General features: G+C 43.6%; 1 protein-coding gene across 1 annotated transcript in view; it reads left to right on the top strand.

The window, feature by feature from the left end:
- LOC108802663 (KN motif and ankyrin repeat domain-containing protein 1-like) overlaps positions 1–2,355 on the top strand; it is a gene marked incomplete at its 3' end in the record, with an annotated part of 18,796 nt that extends 16,441 nt beyond the window's left edge. The window contains exon 3 of the mRNA XM_018574520.1: positions 521–2,355. Within this exon, the coding sequence (XP_018430022.1) occupies positions 521–2,355 (1,835 nt within the window). The remainder of the gene's footprint in view (positions 1–520) is intronic.
- Positions 2,356–21,287: the final 18,932 nt, after the last annotated feature.

Below are 21,287 nucleotides of genomic sequence, written 5' to 3'. Positions count from 1 at the left end.
ATAGGCCCCCCTCCCCCCCCCCCCCTCCCTCGCACACCAGGCCACATGCCCTCGGCAGTGGGAGAGTGCTTTTCCAGGATCACCCCTGGAAAAGCACCTTGTCCCCGTGCCAATGGGGACAAGGGCCTCGCCCCTTTAAGTCAGGAGGAGGGGGGAGAATCAGTATTTGACTGCACACTTACCATTTAATATTCTAGTTCATATTCTTCTAAATAGTATTTTATATGCAACTAATTTGCATATATTATTTAGTTAGAAATTGAAAATTGAAAAAAAACTTGGTACAATCAAGTTAAAATGGTAGTATACTCAGTTCATTATGAAATAAAATAATTGATCTATATGGAAACAAGTTGCTTTTGAACAATAAGAAAATACAGTATTTAAAGGGGTTTTAAAACTGAAAAAATGGTCATAAACAAGCTGTAACCCTTTAATAAAAAATTTGATAGTTGTTTTTGAATGTGTTCTTTTCAGTGAACCAGTTGCTATAACAATATACACCCATATTTTTAAACAGATCTAGGAGCTCCTTTCCTCTACTGGGATCATAATGAAAATGACAAGACTTCCTACTGTGTGGAAACACCATATGGATTCCAGTTGGATTTGGACTTTCTAAAATATGTTGATGATATCCAGAGTGGTCAGACTTTGAAGAAAATGTCTCTTAGCCGAAAACCAAGAACAACACGGCGCTCTACATCATCTTTAAGAAGCCTGTCCAGCCAAACTGGGATTTCGATTTCAACAGAGTCTTTGGATTATAGCGAGGATGGCACCTCATCAGATTCTGTTTTTTTCTCAAGAGATGTTGTAGACATTAGCCATTCTGGTGCCAAACAGGCTTTGGGTTTGAGAAAGTCAAATCCAATATCACCAACACCCTTCTTTAAACTTCTTCCGCCTCCACCAGCAAGGTCACTTCTGCATGCTCGTGCCGAGAAAACACCCGCAGAGGCTAGGAAAAAACAAGAGCAACTAAATGCAGATTATCAAAAAATCCAGTCTTCAAATCTCTCTAAGCTTAGTGCTGCCAGTAGAAGTTCACCCAATCTCAGTCAGGGATCACTTTCTACATTGCAGAATAATAAAAGTGGAGACAGATGTGCAGTCCTAAGTCCATCCTACATAGGATCTATGCAATTCAGTCCCGTGAATTCTGGAAGAACTACTCCAGTCGACAATTCCTCTTCAACTCATCTTCAGTATATTCGGGAACAGATGGCTGCTTCATTGAAGCAGCTGAAAGACCTTGAAGAGCAGGTAAAAGTCATCCCTGTCTTACAGAAGCATATTTATACACTTGAAAGAGAGAAAAAGCAGCTTACAGATGAACTGGAGAAGCACAAAGCAAATGTGAATGGCATATTATCAAATACTGATTCTAGCCTCCTTGAGATTGATTTGAAGAAAAAGCTTGATGCTATATCTGAACATGACATAAAAATGGAAACTGGAACATCCAAATCTGAAATTAGATTAGAGTCTGGAATATCTAAACCAAGTAAAATTACTGAGCTGAAAAGACTCACTGAGAAATTAACTGATACAGAGAGAAAAACAAGTAATGACATAATGGCAACTGACAAAACACTTGCTCGTTATCCGGCAGTGAAGGTAAAGTCTAGAAAGTCTGTAGCCATTGGGGAGAACATTCCTATGTCAGAGTCTGTATTTTACTATAGACATGAAAATAAAGATGTTGCAGTACAATATTCAACTAAAACAAAAGATGTTGGTGTTTGGGTAATGGAATCATTATTAGGACTGACATGTGAAGCTGAGAAGGAAATAGAGATTCTGGAACATACAATAGAACATCAAAGAGCTGTTATCAAAATTCTTGAAAATAACCTTAGGGCTGCCTGTGATGAAATGGAAGATCTAAGAGTAGCTGTCTCCACCAGAACAATCATAGATGTGAATCCAAACCCAGTGGAAGCATCAACAGAAGCAAACGGTTCAATTGTTAACAAGCCACCTGAAGAATACCTACAAATGGTGGACACAAGAGCGCTTTTTGCTTCAGAAATGTCTGCAAGTGGTAATAGCAGTCACAGTGAATTAAACAAATTAAACAATTTGGAAGATGTAACTGTTGCAGATATGATGACTGGATGTAAAGAAATAAGCATAAATGCATATTCTGAAGGACATTTAATACCAAATAGCCATGAACGTGACACCATAAATGTACCAACTTCTTCGGAGCATGAACTGACAATCTTAGGCAGAGATGAAGTTGATGGCGCTGACAACAGAGGTATGAATAAGTGTGATAAAGCTGGAAAAGATATCATGAATGATGAAACATGTGATGCTGGGCTTTCTGCAGGAGAAATGAACACAGAATTAATGCATCTTCAGAGTTCAGATGAAGTGATAGAAGATAATATTGATGAAGATACTGAAGGAAGCAGGACATTAAAATCTTTAGATGAAGTCAGTAAGTAATTTATTATTAAAAACATCAATATTACTATTTTTTCTATAGATGACTGACATTCTGAGACAGAACTTATATAAATATTTATTACAGGATGTAATAATGCCTCAAACTGCCATCCCAAACTGAGAGAATGGCAGCTGGCAAGGTCAGGGAAAGTAACAGAGTAAAACCAAACCAGAGAGAAACACAAATTAAGCTTTTCTGACATAGGATGGACTAGGAGGCATATTGTAGTATCTGCTTATAGACAGGGTGGGGGATTTATCCAAACTGGAGTAGACAAAATTTGGAGCAGCTCTACATGGCAACCAATCAGCTTCTTTCTTAACTTTTTTCAGTTAAGATTTGAAAATGAAAGAGGGAAGCTGATTGGTTGCCATGCACAACTGCTCCAGATTTTGTCTGCCCCAGTTTTGATCAATTTATCAAAACTGGAGCAGGCAAAATCTGGAGCAGCTCTGCATAGCAACCAATAAGCTTCTCTCTTCAGTTTTTTTTCAATTAAGATTTGAAAATAAAGAGAGAAGCTGATTGGTTGCCATGCACAGCTGCTCCAGATTTTGATACATTCCTTTCAGGACTTTTACTTTTAAAAGTTTAAAATGTAGCACAGTACACTGAAAAACAGTTTGTGATATTTAAAAGAAAATCTAAACAATATTTTTTTTTTCAATACTCGACGATACTGATACTGGAAGTCCCAGGCGGCATTTAATGACTCGCCACCTGGCTTCCTGATTAGCCGGGAAGCCGGGCGGTGTGTAAAGACTCGCCACCCGGGTTGCCGATTAGCAGGGAGGCTGTCTTCATGCTAGGTGACGAGAAAGCATGGAGCCGGCTTTCTGGCCAATCAGGAAGCTGGGCACCATGCAATGACGTGGCGGCCGGCTTCCTGATTGGCCGGGAAGCCGGCTCCATGCCCTCTCGTCATGAGATGTCGAGGGAGCATGAAGCCGGCTTCCTGGCAAATTAGAAAACTGGGCGCCACATCATTGCACAGCGCCCGGCTTCCTGATTGACCAGCTTCCCGACCAACCAGGAAGCCGGGCAGCAAGTCATTACATGCTGCCCAGCTCCCTGATTGGCCGGGAAGCTGGCTCCGTGCTCCCTCATCACAAGTGACGAGGAAGTATGGAGCCGGCTTCCCGGCCAATCAGGATGCGGGCAGCGTGTAATGACTCACTGCCTGGCTTCCTGATTTTGGAAGCTCAAGTATCAGGCTAGGTATCGGATCATTTGGGTGAGTACGAGTACTCGCCCAAATACTCGGCATCGGCACCGATACTAGTATTGGTATCGGTGCATCCCTAATTTTCATTGTTTATAACTGTTGAGATATATAATATAATGTTTTCATGTAAGTTGTATTTTGCCTGGAAATCAACTGTAAAGTAAACCTAATCCTGTAAGTTTCTTACCTAAACCAGCCCTGTCAGCAGACACTCCTAGTTGCCTGCACTTTAGGCCTATTTTCAGTGTAAGAATCCAGAGACACAGAATTCCCAGGTGCACTTATATGCAGATGCTTCCTGGGTTAAAGTGATATTAAACCTTTTTTTTTTAATGAATGAGAGGCCCACAGGTTTGTAAATCATGTGTTCTTGTTTTTTAAAATGTTGTATTTCCTCGTTCTCTAGTTGGCCCCTGAACCGCTCTCCCCCCTACCTGTGTGCGGGTGCCTCCATCAGCTAGTCGGCTGCTGAGGAGGCACCCATGTATGCCCGTTCCTGGCCCGACCCGTCCTCCCAACATGTGGACTGATAGCAGAAGGAGCCTATGACTCGTCTGTCCTCAATACCCTCCCCCACAACCAGGAAGTTTGGGGAACGGAGGATAGCATCATGGACCCGGCAGCGGTGCTCACAGGTGTAGGGGCAGGACAGGGGACACAGAAAGATACTGGCCGCTTTTTACCTTAATGCAAAAATTGCTTTAAGATAAACAACTCCTAGCCTTGTACTAATTTAAAGGGTCCAGAGACTGGCCCCGATCCCTCCTGCATCATCAGCCTCACCTTTAGCCAAGAATAACATTAATCTGGGCATGTAAAAAACTTACAAGATAAAATACCTGATGTGCATTATTATTATTACAGGTATTTATGTAGCGTCAACAATTTTACGCAGGGCTCTTAAATAATGCATATTCACATCAGTCCCTGCCCTCAAGGAGCTTACAATCTAAGGTCCCTGTCTCACATCCATACATACAGGGACAATTTAGACAGGAGCCAATGAACCTTCCAGCATGTCTTTGGCATGTTGGAGGAAACCGGAGCACCCGGAGGAAACCCACACAAGCACAGGGAGAACATGCAAACTCCTTGTGCATGCTTTCAGAAATTACTGCTATGTGCTGACAGCTCTGGATGGGTAAGGACTTTGCACCGCAGGTTTACTCTAAGCTTGATGGCTATAAAAAGGACAACATATATTGGTATATTGCTATATGTATAAGCTGTTATGTTCTTTCTTTTTCTTTTTCTTCTAGTTATGAGTTGTGCTCAGGTTCTTGCCAGCTAAGGACTAAAAGTAATGAAAATGCCAGATGGATAGTGGAAGCCATCACTGTTGACCTCAGCAGTCATAACTTTGGTTATATTACTGATTCCTGTATGCTTACTATAGTGAAGACCATATCTTAGCAAAACAAATATTTTATAATTACTGGTGTTTTTATAATACCTGCCTTTTGTAATATATTTATGTACTTAACTCTAATCTTGTTGAAATGCTTATAAAACCTCACAGATGTCAACCACATCATGTCTCTTCTGCACATTTGCTTTTATCCAGAAGGGGAAGCCTTCCACACAGGGATGAAGATATAGTACAGGGTCCTTGCTGGAATGGTTTGTGGCAAATATTAAAAATAAAAAAAGGCTGTGTTATATATATATATATATATATATATATATACTGTATATGTAAAAACATATGAGGGGAATGAGCACATGTTAACTATTGTGTTACCCGATATTGGCACTATGTCCATTAATGTATGCTATGAGCTGTTAAATATTTAGCATTTTGCAAACTAGAGTAGGGACTGGCCAGAGAGTTGCAGTCAACCTGCTGCAATATATACAGGTGAAACTCGAATAATTAGAATATCGTGCAAAAGTAATTGCAGTAAGTGCTGCAAAAGGGGCCCAAACCAAGTACTGAGTACATATGCATGCTTGTACTTTTCAGAGGTCTGATATTGTTCTATGTACAATCCGTGTTTTATTGATTGTATGTAATACTCTACTTTTTTGAGGTTGTGGATTTTCATGAGCTGTAAGCCATAATCATCACAATTATGACAAATCACGGCTTGAACTATCTTGCTTTGCATGTAATGAGTCTATCTCATATATTAGTTTCACCTTTTAAGTTGCATTAGTGAAATAAATGAACTTTGCACGATATTCTAATTATTCGAGTTTCACCTGTATTGCAATGTTTCCAGGTTAAAAATCTCTGTTTTAATTAAACCTCTGCTAGACGTATGCAAGGGTGTATAGCAATGGGCATAGAGTTTATTGAGAATTTTGAATGTGGCAATTCTGGAACAGACCAAGCTCCACAATCTTTGTACTGGGCTACATTTAACTGGCAGGACACATGGAAACTATTGCAGCCCTAAATGTATTTTAAACACCACACTTGCCCTTTAAAGCAGTGGTCCCCAAACTGCGGCCCCATGGTCCGGTTACAATGATAAACCAGCTCCTGCAATAAGAAGGTCCTACATGCAGGAAGGAAGGGGTTGCTGATTGTCAGTGGCGACTCTAGTAACAATATATAGGGGGGGCACATAACATACCACAGTCAAAACTGGGGGGGGCACTACAAATTTTCACCACTAAATCATACCACAGAAAAAATACTAATAAAGTATATATAAATAAATGGTCCTGAAATGTCACTTCTATCCAACTTTGTGACTGTGATCTCACATTCCACCGCACTCAGAAAGTCGGATAGAAGTGACATTTCAGGACCGATCAGCTGTTTCAGGGCACATCAGGTCTTCTGAACATACGATTTGCGATGCCGTTTTGCCCTGGAACAGCTGAGAAAGCGTTGGAATGCTTCACCTATTGGTGCATCGTCATAAACAAGTAGAAACAGAGACACCGGCACTCCAATTGCGAATGCATAAACGTCTATTTATTGACAAGGTGCAGCATATCACAGGTAATGCAACAAACGTTGCAGGGTCACGCAGGATCCCGTCACTGCCTCATACCGGTGCTTCTGCTGGCTTTGAGCCGGCTTCCCAGACAATCAGGAAGCCGGGAGGCAGGTAATGACTTGCCGCCCGGCTTCCTGATTTCCCGGGAAGCCGGCTCCATATTGTTTGGCCGGCTTGATTGTGATTGGCCAGGAAACAGGCTTCCCAGCCAATCAGCATCGACCCGGCTTCCCGGCCAATCAGGAAGCCGGGCAGCGAGTAATGACCCGTCTATATATGGTATATATTCATTTTTTGTATCATCCCCCAGGTCCAAAATTATGAATACTGAGATAATTCTGAAACTAAGGTTAATTAGAGGGATGAGGTGCAGGTCATTTGCTCATTATCAGGCCAGGCAATATTTGGGGGATTAACTGAGGTTGTCCAGTGATAATTAATTGAAATACTGGCTTATTTGGGGTTTTTGTTATCCCCGCTGAAAAACCATTACCCAGCCCGATCTGAGCAGACTGTGGAATGTGAAGGATTTTCTTTTGAAAATCTTTAAACCAAAAACATATTGATGTCTAATCTGTAATTGATTCAATCATACCCAGAAGTGGCTAATTTCCAGCTAGGAGACAAGGGGCTTTCTAATTAGAATTGGGGTCCTGCCCAGGCCTCATTAACATCAGACTGGCCCTTTGTTTAAAACCTTTTAGGGAACTTGTAAACATGTAGCCTGACATGCCATACTGATGTCCTGCTGAAAATTGTATATTTTCAGCAATGGTATATTTAGCAGACCAAATAAAAAATAAATAAAAGAAGTTCACTGTTAGGATTTGCATACACTTCAAGTGAATGTAAAAATAGCAATAAAGTAGTAATGAGAACATAAGTACATAAATCTAAGAGCAAAAATGTTCTAAACATTCAAGATTTGAGTTTGATTCACAACTGGCGGTTCATTGTGAAAATTGCCTACTCTTTTCTATAGCTGATCTGCCAGTATGTAGTATTCTGCCTTTTTTTTTCAATTCCTTCATGCCAACCTTGCGTATTTACAGCATGTGGCAGCACAGAGGTGGGCCTTATACTGTTGCTCAGTGGCGGACCTAAGGAACAAAGGGCCCTGGTGCAAGATTTTTTTTTGGGCCCCCCCAATAAAAAAAAAACACAAACACAGCGCTCTCCTCCCGCAGCACTCGGCCGGCTGTCACTTTCTCACCTCCCCGCTGGGACACAGAGCAGCGCCCAGCGGGGAGGAAAGAAAGCACGGATGCGCCGCTGTATCAGCAGAAAAATTGCACTTTTGGCATTTAGCAAAAAGTGCAATTTCCGGCCGATATCTTTTGGCGGCCGATATATCGGTGCATCCCTAATATTTACAGCAATGCAGAATGCCACAGGCTCCCCCCGCACCGCCTGCACCGGCGGTAGTTCCGCCACTGCTGTGTCTTCCCCTTTCTTATGCTGGAAGTATGCAATCGCTCACCCCCAGAAATGTGACAATGCTGTCTCTGACAGCTCCTGGTCATATAGCAATGATCAGGAGCTGGTAGGATGTTCTCCCGATCATGTAATCCCTGTGACAGCCAACCACTATGGTTACATGATTGTAAAAGTTTCCAAAATTATTGTAAAAGACTAAAGCTGGCCATACACCTATAGATTTTCTGTGGTCAGATGGGAAAAGTGAAACAGATTCCTCCATCTACACTAAACTGTGTGGATGGAGGAATTTCCCACTGCGCCAAGCTTCAGTATCTTGCTAGTCTGCCCTGCTGGCCCTCAAATACCTGAACAATGCCTGAATCCAATGAATTTAATCAGGTATTTTGAGAGCTGGTAGGTTGTTCTGCTGGAAGGAGTGAAACACTATATTGGAAGCAATAATGGTAGATCAAAAAGGATGCCTCCACACGTGAGACATGCTTTGAAAGTATTACATTCCAGGGTGTGTCTTTTACATATTGTACTGTCCCTCCAGCCACCTCACCTTTACAACTGACAGCATTAGTATGTCAGTGGCTCTTTGTAGCCCTAAAGCAATTCAAGAAATGCAAGTCCTTGAAGAATGTCTGATGACCTCAAGTCCATGATGTTGTTCCAAACAAAAACATTTTAAAATATGCTATGACACTCAAAACTCAAGCAGAAATTAGTAACAGTATCCAAGATGCCAGAGGAGTAGGCAAAATCCACCTCTCTTTCCTTCTGCTTCCACATGTGCTCCTTGATCTAGGGAAGACAATCAGAGCAATTTGCCCGGGATCTCAGTCTCTGACGGGGCCCCATTTCATCCCTGTGCAGCCACAGTGTGGTTGGCAGTCATCCCCAACACCCTATGCAGTGGCCTGAAAGCACCTTGTTCAAGCACCTGGCACATGATCTATTGGCAGTATGGGGATGTCATTGATGTATAGGAGAAGAAGGCAGATCTTTGCAACAATGAAAAGGGGACAGTGGGGAAACACAGACTATAGAAGATATGCACTGTCCATTGGCACAGCATCCTGAACTTCTTAAAAGCAAGCCTTGGGACACACTGACCAGGAAAGCAAAGATCTGTTTCTGTGCTTTACATGGTCAGTTAAGAACAAGGAAGAAGGGGGGCTAGCAGGACTAGGTAATTGTAGTTAATGAAGTGAATGAAAATGTAATGAAGTACTATTAGACTGATATAAACAGACAAACACATACATATGTTGTATAAAAAATACAGTTTAAGATAGAATATACTTTAACCACTTGCCGGCCTGGAGCAATTTCTGACATTTGCGCACACATGATAAAACCAGAATGTTTGGCTAGAAAACAGCTTCAGACCCCCAAACAATTATATATTTTCTGAAAGCAGAGGCCCTCTTGAATAAAAAGATGCTAGTTGCTATTTTTTATGTTGCACGGTATTTGCACAAATGTTTATCAAACAAGTATTGTTAGGCTAAAATACACTAAAATTAAATTTAGTGCACAGAAACAGAATATAATGCCCAATGTTTTGGTAAAATTTAAGAGATGGGGTCACACCAGGTAAATAGATACCAAACATGTCAAGCCTTAACCCCTTTATGACTGAGCTTGTTTTTAGTTTCTGTTCATAAATGACTGACACACTTTTGACATTTTTGCTGTGTGATTCTTCCACATCAGTAATATACTTTCTTACAAAGTGCACCCACACATATTATATATTGTTTTTTAGAGGACAGATAGGGCTATATATTTATATCACATATGTGTGTCTAACGCCTCACTTAGGACAAATAAAATATAAAAAAAGAGGAAAAAACCCACTTTTTTCCCAGTTTTGATTTGTAGTATTTTTTTACAAAACCAGCACAGCTAAAAAAAATGCAATAAATACATTCATTTATTTGTCCCTTATTTTTTATTTTTGTACACTTATTTTTTTTTTCACATTAATTAAAAATAAAAAATAAATAGGAAGAAATAATTGAATAAAAAAATAAAAAGTGATAAAAATAAACAGTACAATTTTTTTTAAAGTAGCCCCGCCCCAAGGCCAGTAGATCTGCGGCTAGAAGCCACTGATCTCTCCTCCAATCTGTCAGGGGAGAACTTCCACACTGGTCCTGGGCTCACACGAGGGACAGTGGAGCCCGGGAAGCCGCCGGCGACACCCGCGTATGCGAAAGGGGGAAGGGGCACATGGCGACGCACCGTACAAGCGATCAGGCGTCTGTATAGACGCTGGATAACTTGTATTTAAACAGCAATCGCCTGCTGTTTAAAACCATACCAAGAACACAGCTGCAGCAGCCATGTTCTTGGTATAACCACTTCCAGCGGAGGACGTACATTTACGTGAACCCGCTGGAAGTGGTTAAGGCACAGGCTGCTTGATGAAATTAGCCAATTAAATTTGGAGATGCATAGTTAGTAAGTTATTCTGCCAAAAGGAGCCCTTAGCAACATTTGTTTGCTCTGATGATTGGTAAGCTTGGATCCAATCAGGTGAAGGAGCACTTCAAGGAGGACATTTTTCTGTTCTTTTAGAAGTTGGAGCTGTATGATGACAGACTGAGGAGCGGACAGCTTATGCTCTGTAGTGATGGAGAAAATCCATTGCAATGTTTTTTTGTTCGGTGGCCCCTGCTCTGGAGGAGCATGGCACCATTTTCCATATTCTCCCAGGCACTTCAGAGATTACCCCTGTATGGAGAATGGGACAGGTACTGCTACAGAAGGGGATAACTGAAGAAAACGGTATGTGTGTGAAGAGACTGTTAAATTGGTGACAGAAGCAGCAGTGCACAGAGGAGAGCCATGTCCATGTACCATGTCATGACTGTCACCTGGCGATTTCAGGAAGCAAATCCTAAGAGGCACATGGAATAAAGCAAACTAGTAAATGTCCTGTCCATTACAAAAAAAAAGCATCCTGATAGGGTGGCACTGGAGAAAGTGATCCTGGAATTGTAAGTGATGAGAATCTAAGTTGCTGATGTGAAGAATGTGTTAGTGAACCAAGAGGAACTGCAGTGTCAGAAACACTGCAAAAGCCATGCTGCAAGCAACTGGACAAAGACGGGTAAGGACCCCTGACAGTACCCTTCCCTCAATGACCTCTCCCCCACAGGCAAACAAAAGGCTTATGGGAAAGAGAGCATGAGGAGGGTGGGACATGAACATCAGAGGAAGGAACCCAAGAACCATCCTCTGGACCATAGCCTTTCCAGTGAACAAGGTATTGGACCCCTGACCTGATGAGAGTCGAGGATGCTTCGTATTTCATACTACTCATTGTTGCCAACAGGAAAAAGACAAGGACAAAGAGGAGTGGTAGAGTAATGATTACACACTAACGGCTTCAGGAGCGATACATGGAAAACATTGGAGATACGCTAGAAGAGCGTTCAAGAGCATATAACTGGGTTAACTTTTCGGAGAATACCGAGAGACTGAGTAAAACGGGGTGCCAATTTCGGAGTAGGCACTCTGAGGTTATTGGATGACAGCCACGCCCTGTCCCCGACCTGGTAGGAAGGAGCAAGTAGATGCATACAATCTGCCTGGAGCTTTTGGCCTTGCATAGAGGCATGAAGGGAACTCTGAATCTGCACCCAAGAGGAAAAGAGTGCCCAAAGATGATCCTCGAAAGCTGTAATGTTCTAAAGCATAAAAGATTCGGGTAACACAGATGAAACCCGTAGTAAGCCATGAACAGAGACATTTGGGAGGATGAGTTGATAGCACTGTTACTAGCAAACTGTTATGGTAAGCTCAGAGTACCTGTCAGGGTTTACCGTTCTCCTCTGAGAATCCCAGCCAGGATTTTCAGAAGATCCACTACTAATGGATCTCACATAGTCCAGGCCAGTATGGCTAGTAATAGTAAAAGATTCCAGACCAGTACTTCCAACTTACCCTAAGGCTGGGCGTGTCGTCTCTGACTCAGAAGGGTATTTAAACACTAGCTCCGCAAGGAGCTGGCGCTCTGTATTTTTGCCAGCTTCCTGTTTGTCTAAAGAGCTCATACTTCTGCTGTTTTCTCATTGCTAACCTGGATTGCCTGACCCTTCTTCGCTTGCTGCCCACCCCGATTTCTGCCTGGACCCGACTTTGCTCTTGTCTCCTGCGTTTATCCTCTGATTACACGTTGCTGACCTGGGGCTGTCTGACTACCCTCTGCTAGCCACCTGCCTTGAACTCTGCCTGTATCTGACTACTGTCTCCTAATAGGAGCCCTGGGGATTGCAACCTGCTACCAGCAAGCAGCAAAGCCCATCTCCACCATCAGGAGCTCTGGTGAACACCGGCTGGTAGCTAGGCTCCGCTCCTCATGGAAGCCCGTGTCACCTGCCAGGGGGTGTCCCCCTAACGCAAACTCTGCCCAGGGTAGTAGATCAGCCCAATTGTTATGATGGTCTGAGACATAGCAGCAGAGTGCAAAAGGCCCTCCAGAACCTAGAGACAAATTTGCTACCCCTACGAGACAATCTCCTTGGGTATACCATGTAAATGGAAGACCTCCCTGGCAAATGGACACATTTTGGAAAAAACGGTAGACAATCATGAAGATAACGGTATAACCATGAAACACAGGAAGGTCAACGATAAACTCCATGGCTAGGTGGCACTGAGGACATTCCCTATTGGGAATAGGTTGTAGTAGGCCCACAGGGAGGTGCCGAGGGGATTTGCTTTGGGGATAAATGGAACATGCAGCCAGGTATGCAGTGACATCAATGCAGAGAGATGGCCACCAGAATTGGTAAGAAATAACCCAAGTGATCTAATTTTTACCAGGGTGACCGGCAGTCTTGGCGTTATGTTAGGTTCGCAACAGTTTAATGCATGCATTCTCAGGTACAAAACACTTATCGAATGGTTTCTTGGGAGGAGTCATAGGTTGAGTGGCCAGAATCTGTTCTCCCAGGGGAGAGTTAGCCTGGTGCAGATAGTTGCAAGGATATGATCTTGAGGAATAACCAGAGGGGGCACGTAGTCTTCCGTGGACAACTCTGAATATTGGCGAGACAGGTCATCAGCCTTCAAATTTTTGGAGCCGGGCAAATACTAGACCACATAATTGGATCGTGAAAGAAACAGAGCCCATCTGGCTTGGCGTGGTGTGAGCCTCTTGACCTCCGAGAAATAAGTTAGGTTCTTATGATCTGTTAGAATAAGAACAGGAACCATAGTACCCTCAAGCAGATGTCTCCACTCTTTGAGAGCAAAAATTATGGCCAACAATTCTCTGTTTCTGATCTGGTAATTGCACTCCATGGAGATACGTTTTTGGAATAGAACCCACAAGAGTGTAAGAGACAATCTGGCATAGGGCGTTGAGATAGGAAGGTGCCTACTCCTGTCTCCGACGCATAGACCTAAAGGATAAAAGGTAAGGCAGGATTGGGATGAGACAGGAGCGGAGCAGTAGCAAATGCAGACTTAAGGGCTTCAAAGGCCTCAATGGCAGCACGAGACCAGTTGTATGGATCACTGCCTTTCTTAGTCAGGTGTGAAATTACTGCCTTTCTTAGTCAGGTTTTGCTAGAAAGGAAACATTTCTGATACATTTTCAATAATAGGTGGCAAAACCAAGGAAAGGTTGAAAGGAATGGCCACCAGTAGGAAGAAGCCATTGTAAAACAACCAACACCTTCTGTGGATCAATAGAGAACCTCTCTGAGGAGATCACGCAGCCCAAAAAGGTAACCTGGGTCTGGTGACATGCACATTTTTTCAAGCTTACAGAAAAGCTCATTCTCATGTAAACGTTGCAAAATTTGTCTAAGTCCAGGAGGAGGGGCAAAACGCGTTGACAGTTCTGTGTCTGTTCGGGTTATCCTGGGCCACCGGGGAGCAAACTGATTCAACACCACGATGACTTCAAAGCAATAATATAATGACTTAGGAACTTACCAGACGCTGCACATTCCACATAAATGGGGAAAACCGGTTAGTACCCGATAAGCGCTATATAAATGACATTGTTATATACAAAGCAAGCTAAAGTGCCGTGAAGGTAGAAACTGGACACTCTGCGAATCTTATACAATGTCTCTGAAATCTCACAGCGTGCTGGCTCCTTTGTAACTAACCCAGGGTCATCCCGATATGTGAGTGCACGCATCGGAGACCTTTGAATATAAGCCACACTTCTAAGATATTCGTTTAAATACATTGACGGCCATTTATTCCATCCCTACAAAGATTGGACTGATCAAACATACCTTGAATATTAAAAATGGCGCTTTAATTCAAAATCAATAGATCAGTGGATTCTTTCTTAAAGGAGAACTATGGGGTCAGTGTTTTTCCCCATAGTTCTCCTTAGGGTAACGGGAGGACACAAACTAGCGTCCTCCCGTTACCCTAAGCTCAGTATACCGCGAGCTACAGCTCGCGGTATACTGAGACGCCGCAGGCGGAGCGGATCACGTCTTAAATGACGGGATCCGCCCAGCTGCGTGCGTGACAGCTGGCTCTGACTATCTAGAGGCAGAGCCAGCTGTACCCGCCCCCTCCCCCGTCCGTTCTGCCAGTCAGCGCTGGCAGATCGGAGCGGGGAGAGGGGAATCCAGCCCCTCCCCCTGTCACGGCAGAGAGCCGTGACAGGATCGAGAGGCGAGCGAACCCGGTGTGTGTTCGCTCACCTCCCGCTCTACTGAGCCGACCTGTGACAGTCTCATTGTCACAGGTCGGCTAGAACTATGAGGTGAGTGAAAAGCACTCGCCTCATAGTTCTCCTTTAAGATTGATCTGTGTTCTACAGGTTTATACAACGTTATTAAAGGAGAAAGGAAAGAATACAGGGTTCATCTTGAACTGTTCCTCCAAGGAACCAATTTTCATTTACTGGAAGTCATGATCAGGTGTTTGTTTAAAGAACTTTCTGGAAATTGGGTATACGCAGCCCAAGGATCAGCCTACTATACCTTTTGCATAGTATTCACAATTGATGGGCTGATAGCCTGTGGGTACTTTGTGCAATTATAATTGAATCTAGTTGGACTGACATCCTAGAATTGATGGGCAGCAGCAAGTGTTATATATGAAAGTTAATCCATAGGTGTGTTATATATACCCCCGATGGTGGATCTAGAGATAACCCCCCCAGGAGTGAGTGAATGCACATGAGTGGTATGACAACGTTGTCAAATTTTTAAGTGGTGTCGGGATATGGTGCAATATTTACTTATGCATAAATTATATATGTTCTAATAAATTAAGCTTTCTTATATATGGTCTGAAATAACTTCCTTGGTCAGCACACTGGACAGTGTCTGCGACCTCCTCTCCCCTTTTTCTATGCTATGTTTAGTTACAGACATACTAGAATTCATTACTCAGTATGTCCCGAAAAGGGACTCCTTGAATGCATGAGCTATTAGATTTCCTCCGGGGAATCCACCTGTTTTGCATTATAGCTATTATGTTGCTGGAGCACTCTTCCCCGCAGAGGGTTAATTACTGCAACCTGGGCTTATGTGTGTGGACTGTGGAAGCCTGGGGAAAGATGTGATTGGCTGACACTGTCTGGGAGACCTGCAGTATAGACTTATGGGATTTAAGTACACAAAGGGTGGGGAGAAATACTTAGGAGCACCTGTATGTAATAAAGAGTCCATGTAATTACATTTAAAAAAAACAAACAGAAAAAAATGAGAATACACATTTCAAAATTATGGGTAAATGTCATCAAACCCAAACATTATATAGTAAAACCCATAATAACAGTGGGAACACTCACATCAAAATATTATGGCAATCACAAATAGTATAAAACTAGTGACCTACCGATGGTTAAGACCCTGCGGAATCTAAGATTACAAATAAACAAAAGAGCCACAGGGTTCACATTGCAACAGTTTTCTGGGACACCCCTCCAAATCATTGGATTCAGGTGTTCCATGAAATTTCCTTGCTACTAAATATTTCACGGTCAACTGTTAGTGGTATTATAATAAAATGGAAGCAACTGGGAACAACAGCAACTCAGCCACGAAGTGGTAGGCCATGTAAAATGACAGAGAGGGGTCAGCGCATGCTGAAGTGCACTGTGTGCAGAAGTCGCCAACTGTCTGCAGAGTAAAATAGCTACAGACCTCCAAACTTCGTGTGGCCTTCAGATTGGCACAACAACAGCGCGTAGAGAGCTTCATGGAATGGGTTTTCATGGCCGAGCAGCTGCATCCAAGCCTTACATCACCAAGTACAATGCAAAGCGTCGGATGCAGTGGTGTAAAGCACGCCACCACTGGACTCTAGAGAAGTGGAGACGTGTTCTTCCTGTAATGATGACAGCTGTCACCACCCCACATGGCTCGGCATCCTGATACAGGAGGCGGAGCCTGGAGGATAGCTCGATGACAGCTGTCACTACTGCTTGGCCTCCTGAAAGCTTCTCTCCTCCCTGCTGGGCGCCGGCCACTGCATCAGTAGGCACACATACCGGGGCCCAGCTGGGAGGAGAGAAGCTGAGGATACACTGAAATTTCGGCCGTCATGGTACTTTCTGCAGTTTGCCAAAGTGCCTTTTTTCGGGCAAAATGTTTCGGCGGACGAAATTTCAGTGCATCCCTAGTTATTACAGTATAAAGGCTCCACTTTATTCAGCTCCAGGCTTCATTCTGAGTAAGACCTGATCCATAAATTATAAGAGTTTGAGTTTAATTCTGTTATGTCCCCAGTCTAACTTTTTCAGCTCTACAGTTTACAGTTATAAGAGGACATACAGTACATGCAGATTTAAACTGCATCACCTATTCATAGACATGCAAATTAAGGCTACTAATGTCAGGTTTTGATCCATCTGGAACCGGTTCCCTCATTTACAGTAGTTATAAGAGTGGTTAAGAAGATATTGTATTTTTGAATGTTTTTTTTTTCTTTAACATTTTTATGTCAGAACACTATAGCTTTCTGACCCTTAAAGCTCATTTGAAATTTCATTTTTAATTTCATAGTAAGTAAAGCATACAGAAAAACAGTAGACTGGGAAAAGGAGTGCTGCTATATATGCAAAAGCAGCATTCTATCTTCAGCAGTCCAATATACCCCTACTAAGTCAGAGCTAGTGCTCTACAATCAGCAGGGATCAGGAGCTTAGCTGATTGGAGAGATCTAGCTCGGATTCAGCAGGAGGCATGGTGGACTGCAGTAGAAAGACTGCTGTGTTCACATAGATAGCTATTTACTGTATACTCAGGACAATTGCAGTGTACATGTTTCTGCACTTCGAGCTATTCTTAGTCATAGTGTTAAAAACATCAGTGGAACAATAATGATTTATAATGTAATTGACAATGATACTCCCTTTTAAGTATATTACTCACTGCCTCAGATAAACCCCAATTGGTTACATCACACTATTTTCTCTGTTTTAACAAGCTGTTTACGAAGGGACCTATTTAAAGGAGAGAATGTATACTGCTCTCCAAACAGTGCTGAAAATTACAGGGCTTACTAGTGTGGCTTACTCTACAGTGTGCCTACCCTTTATGTTTAATTCATAAGATTCATATTCTGGTGTGGATCCTGTCTTGTCCTGCTGAGTGGTCTCTGAGTTTTCTGTGGATATGAGGACAAGCTTGTTACATGACCTGTCAAAGTCATGTGACAGGTTTTTTCCTCCTTACAGAAATATTTTCCTGTGCCCCAATTTTTCTAAATAGGGGCTTCACTTGCTAATATTAAAACATTAACAAGTATATTCAATTCTCTTAGAGTATAAGAGTATACATAAGCAAATCAAAAGGCACTTTTGCTCTCGCTGCAAACACAGAACAAAGAAGTAAATCACCAGCACTCAACGATATAGTTCAATATGTCCATTTATTTGACAAAGACGTCACAAAAGTCAAAGCCAACGTTTCGAGACTACACAGGGTCCCTTCCTCAGGGCAGAAAGACGTGTGCCCTGAGGAAGGGACCCTGTGTGGTCTCTAAATGTTGGCTTTGACTTTTGTGACGTCTTTGTCCAATAAATGGACATATTGAACTATATCGTTGAGTGCTGGTGATTTACTTCTTTGCATGTTATCACAGACATTTCACACAATTGATGGGATCATAATTTGACAAATTGACTGTTTTATTTACATATGAATGAGTTGTGGTTCATTCATATGTAAATACCGCTAAACATTCCTTTGTAAATCTTATGGCCGGGCCTATTTTTAGTTGTGGGCCCGAAGCTGGTGCTCCAAAAGCCCCTATGTTAATCCGGCCCTGATCAGCTTCAAAGAGATTCAGTTGTCATCCAATCACTGTCATGAGAAAGATATGATTGTGTTCTTAGATTCCTCATGTTAGTGAATAGGGGCACCTAGAATAAAAGTTGTATAGGCAGAAGCCATGGAAGGACTTCACTGTGGGGGAACTGGAGGAATGCACTTGACTGGGGAACCAGAAAGACAACACTAAGCCATGGCAAGAAACCATTTTCCTAAGAACACTTAACCGCCACAAAGTCCTGTTCTATACAGAATTTGTAGACCAACAACAACTAAGCTAAGTTACTTTAGTGTATGCTATTACATAAAACCATTGCATGTACTGGGCCGTATTTACTCTCTGCTACCCCAAGGCCAGGTTCCTCAATGTGCCCACCTCCCCGCCAACCCCCCCAATGGAGAATGGCAATCAGATGGTGGTTTAGTTTTAATTTTTTTAAATTGTTTCTTAAATTTTTAAATTTTGATGTATTTTTTTACTTTTCATCTTTTTCTTTATTTATTTCTTATAATTTTTTAATCTTATAATTTTTTACTTTTTTTATCTGGGACGGGACGGGACGAACCTGCAGTCTCATTACAAGTGATCTTGGCGACATCGCCGAGATCACTTGTAAACAAACTATTGGCTTCCCCGCTCTACATTTAGCCCTGCTTGCCCAAAGCAGGGCTAAATGTAGAAAACAACTACCCGCCTTGGCCTGGAACCGCATATACCGGGCTTCGGGGGAGGGTTTTGACACCCCTGCCGCCCCTCTGCTCCCTGCCGCCCCGAGGCTTGGCCTCGGTGGCCTTCTGGCAAATCCAGTCTTGCATGTACTAGTAACAGATTAGTGGAAGCTTGTGTGTGTATGTATGCATAATGGTAGTAGCCTGTATGTTTATGTACTGTTTTTTTTACCTGTAACAAATTAGTTTGTGCATGTAGCATTTTTGTACAGTAAAAGTATGTTATATACCACTTCTGGGTGAGATTCCTTGGGTCCACTTCAAGAAGCAGAAAATTAGCTGTAAATTACCAAAACAATAAATTAACACCGCGCTGTATATTGCCTTAATTGATGTTTAATCAATAGTGTGCCTTCAACTGTGGACAACTATTGCAATCAGACCCCCAAATCAATGAGTTCTGATAGGAGATTGGGAAATAAGCAGCAGATCCCTGGGACCCTGTGAAGGAAGCAGGGACGGACTGGGCCTGGGGGCAGGTTGGCAATGCCCCCCGGGCCTCTCTGGTGACTGTAAAAACGGCCCCCGCCGGAACAGCAGAAATCGCTTTCTTCATCTCTCCCCTGTCGGCCGCTCTGCTCCTGCAGCAGCCTGGGAGGAGAAGAAGAAGCTCTCCGGCTGCCTTTGATTGTAGTGTTCGGGCTCCTCAGCAGCTTCCTCCGCCCACTTCTTCTGGTATTGGCTGGAGGGAGACTGCACTCCTACTGCCTGTCTGCTAGGTCCTAAAGGGAGGACAGCAGGAAGTGGCTGGAATCACCTCCAAACATGCAGGAAACCTTGCTACTCCCCCCACCCACCCCCACCAGGAGAAGAAAAGAAGATGGCTCAGCACCTGAAACAGGAGAGGAAAAGAGTCACTGTAAGTCCCTCTTCTTTCTGTGTGACCTGTGGACTGCGTTACTGACCGCTGCACTGCGTTCCATGCTGACTGCTGCACTGCGTTACATGCTGACCGCTGATTGCTGCACTGCGTTACATGCTGACCGCTGATTGCTGCACTGCGTTACATGCTGACCGCTGATTGCTGCACTGCGTTACATGCTGACCGCTGATTGCTGCACTGCGTTACATGCTGACCGCTGATTGCTGCACTGCGTTACATGCTGACCGCTGATTGCTGCACTGCGTTACATGCTGACCGCTGATTGCTGCACTGCGTTACATGCTGACCGCTGATTGCTGCACTGCGTTACATGCTGACCGCTGATTGCTGCACTGCGTTACATGCTGACCGCTGATTGCTGCACTGCGTTACATGCTGACCGCTGATTGCTGCACTGCGTTACATGCTGACCGCTGATTGCTGCACTGCGTTACATGCTGACCGCTGATTGCTGCACTGCGTTACATGCTGACCGCTGATTGCTGCACTGCGTTACATGCTGACCGCTGATTGCTGCACTGCGTTACATGCTGACCGCTGATTGCTGCACTGCGTTACATGCTGACCGCTGATTGCTGCACTGCGTTACATGCTGACCGCTGATTGCTGCACTGCGTTACATGCTGACCGCTGATTGCTGCACTGCGTTACATGCTGACCGCTGATTGCTGCACTGCGTTACATGCTGACCGCTGATTGCTGCACTGCGTTACATGCTGACCGCTGATTGCTGCACTGCGTTACATGCTGACCGCTGATTGCTGCACTGCGTTACATGCTGACCGCTGATTGCTGCACTGCGTTACATGCTGACCGCTGATTGCTGCACTGCGTTACATGCTGACCGCTGATTGCTGCACTGCGTTACATGCTGACCGCTGATTGCTGCACTGCGTTACATGCTGACCGCTGATTGCTGCACTGCGTTACATGCTGACCGCTGATTGCTGCACTGCGTTACATGCTGACCGCTGATTGCTGCACTGCGTTACATGCTGACCGCTGATTGCTGCACTGCGTTACATGCTGACCGCTGATTGCTGCACTGCGTTACATGCTGACCGCTGATTGCTGCACTGCGTTACATGCTGACCTCTGATTGCTGCACTGCGTTACATGCTGATCGCTGCACTGTGTTACAGGCTGACCGCTGCACTGCGTTACAGGCTGACCGCTGCACTGCGTTACTGGCTGACCGCTGCACTGCGTTACAGGCTGACCACTGGCCGCTGCACTGCGTTACATATTGACCACTGGCCTCTGCACTGTTTTATATACTGACTTCTGCACTGCGTTACATACTGATCGCTGATTGCTGCACTGCGTTACATGCTGACCTCAGTAC

This window comes from Nanorana parkeri, unplaced genomic scaffold (genome assembly GCF_000935625.1).
Source record: "Nanorana parkeri isolate BGI_ZX_2015 unplaced genomic scaffold, ASM93562v1 scaffold3015, whole genome shotgun sequence".
NCBI classification, from domain to species: Eukaryota; Metazoa; Chordata; class Amphibia; order Anura; family Dicroglossidae; genus Nanorana; species Nanorana parkeri.
Note: the sequence above shows the minus strand (reverse complement) of the source record. Positions and strands in the feature narration are given on the sequence as shown.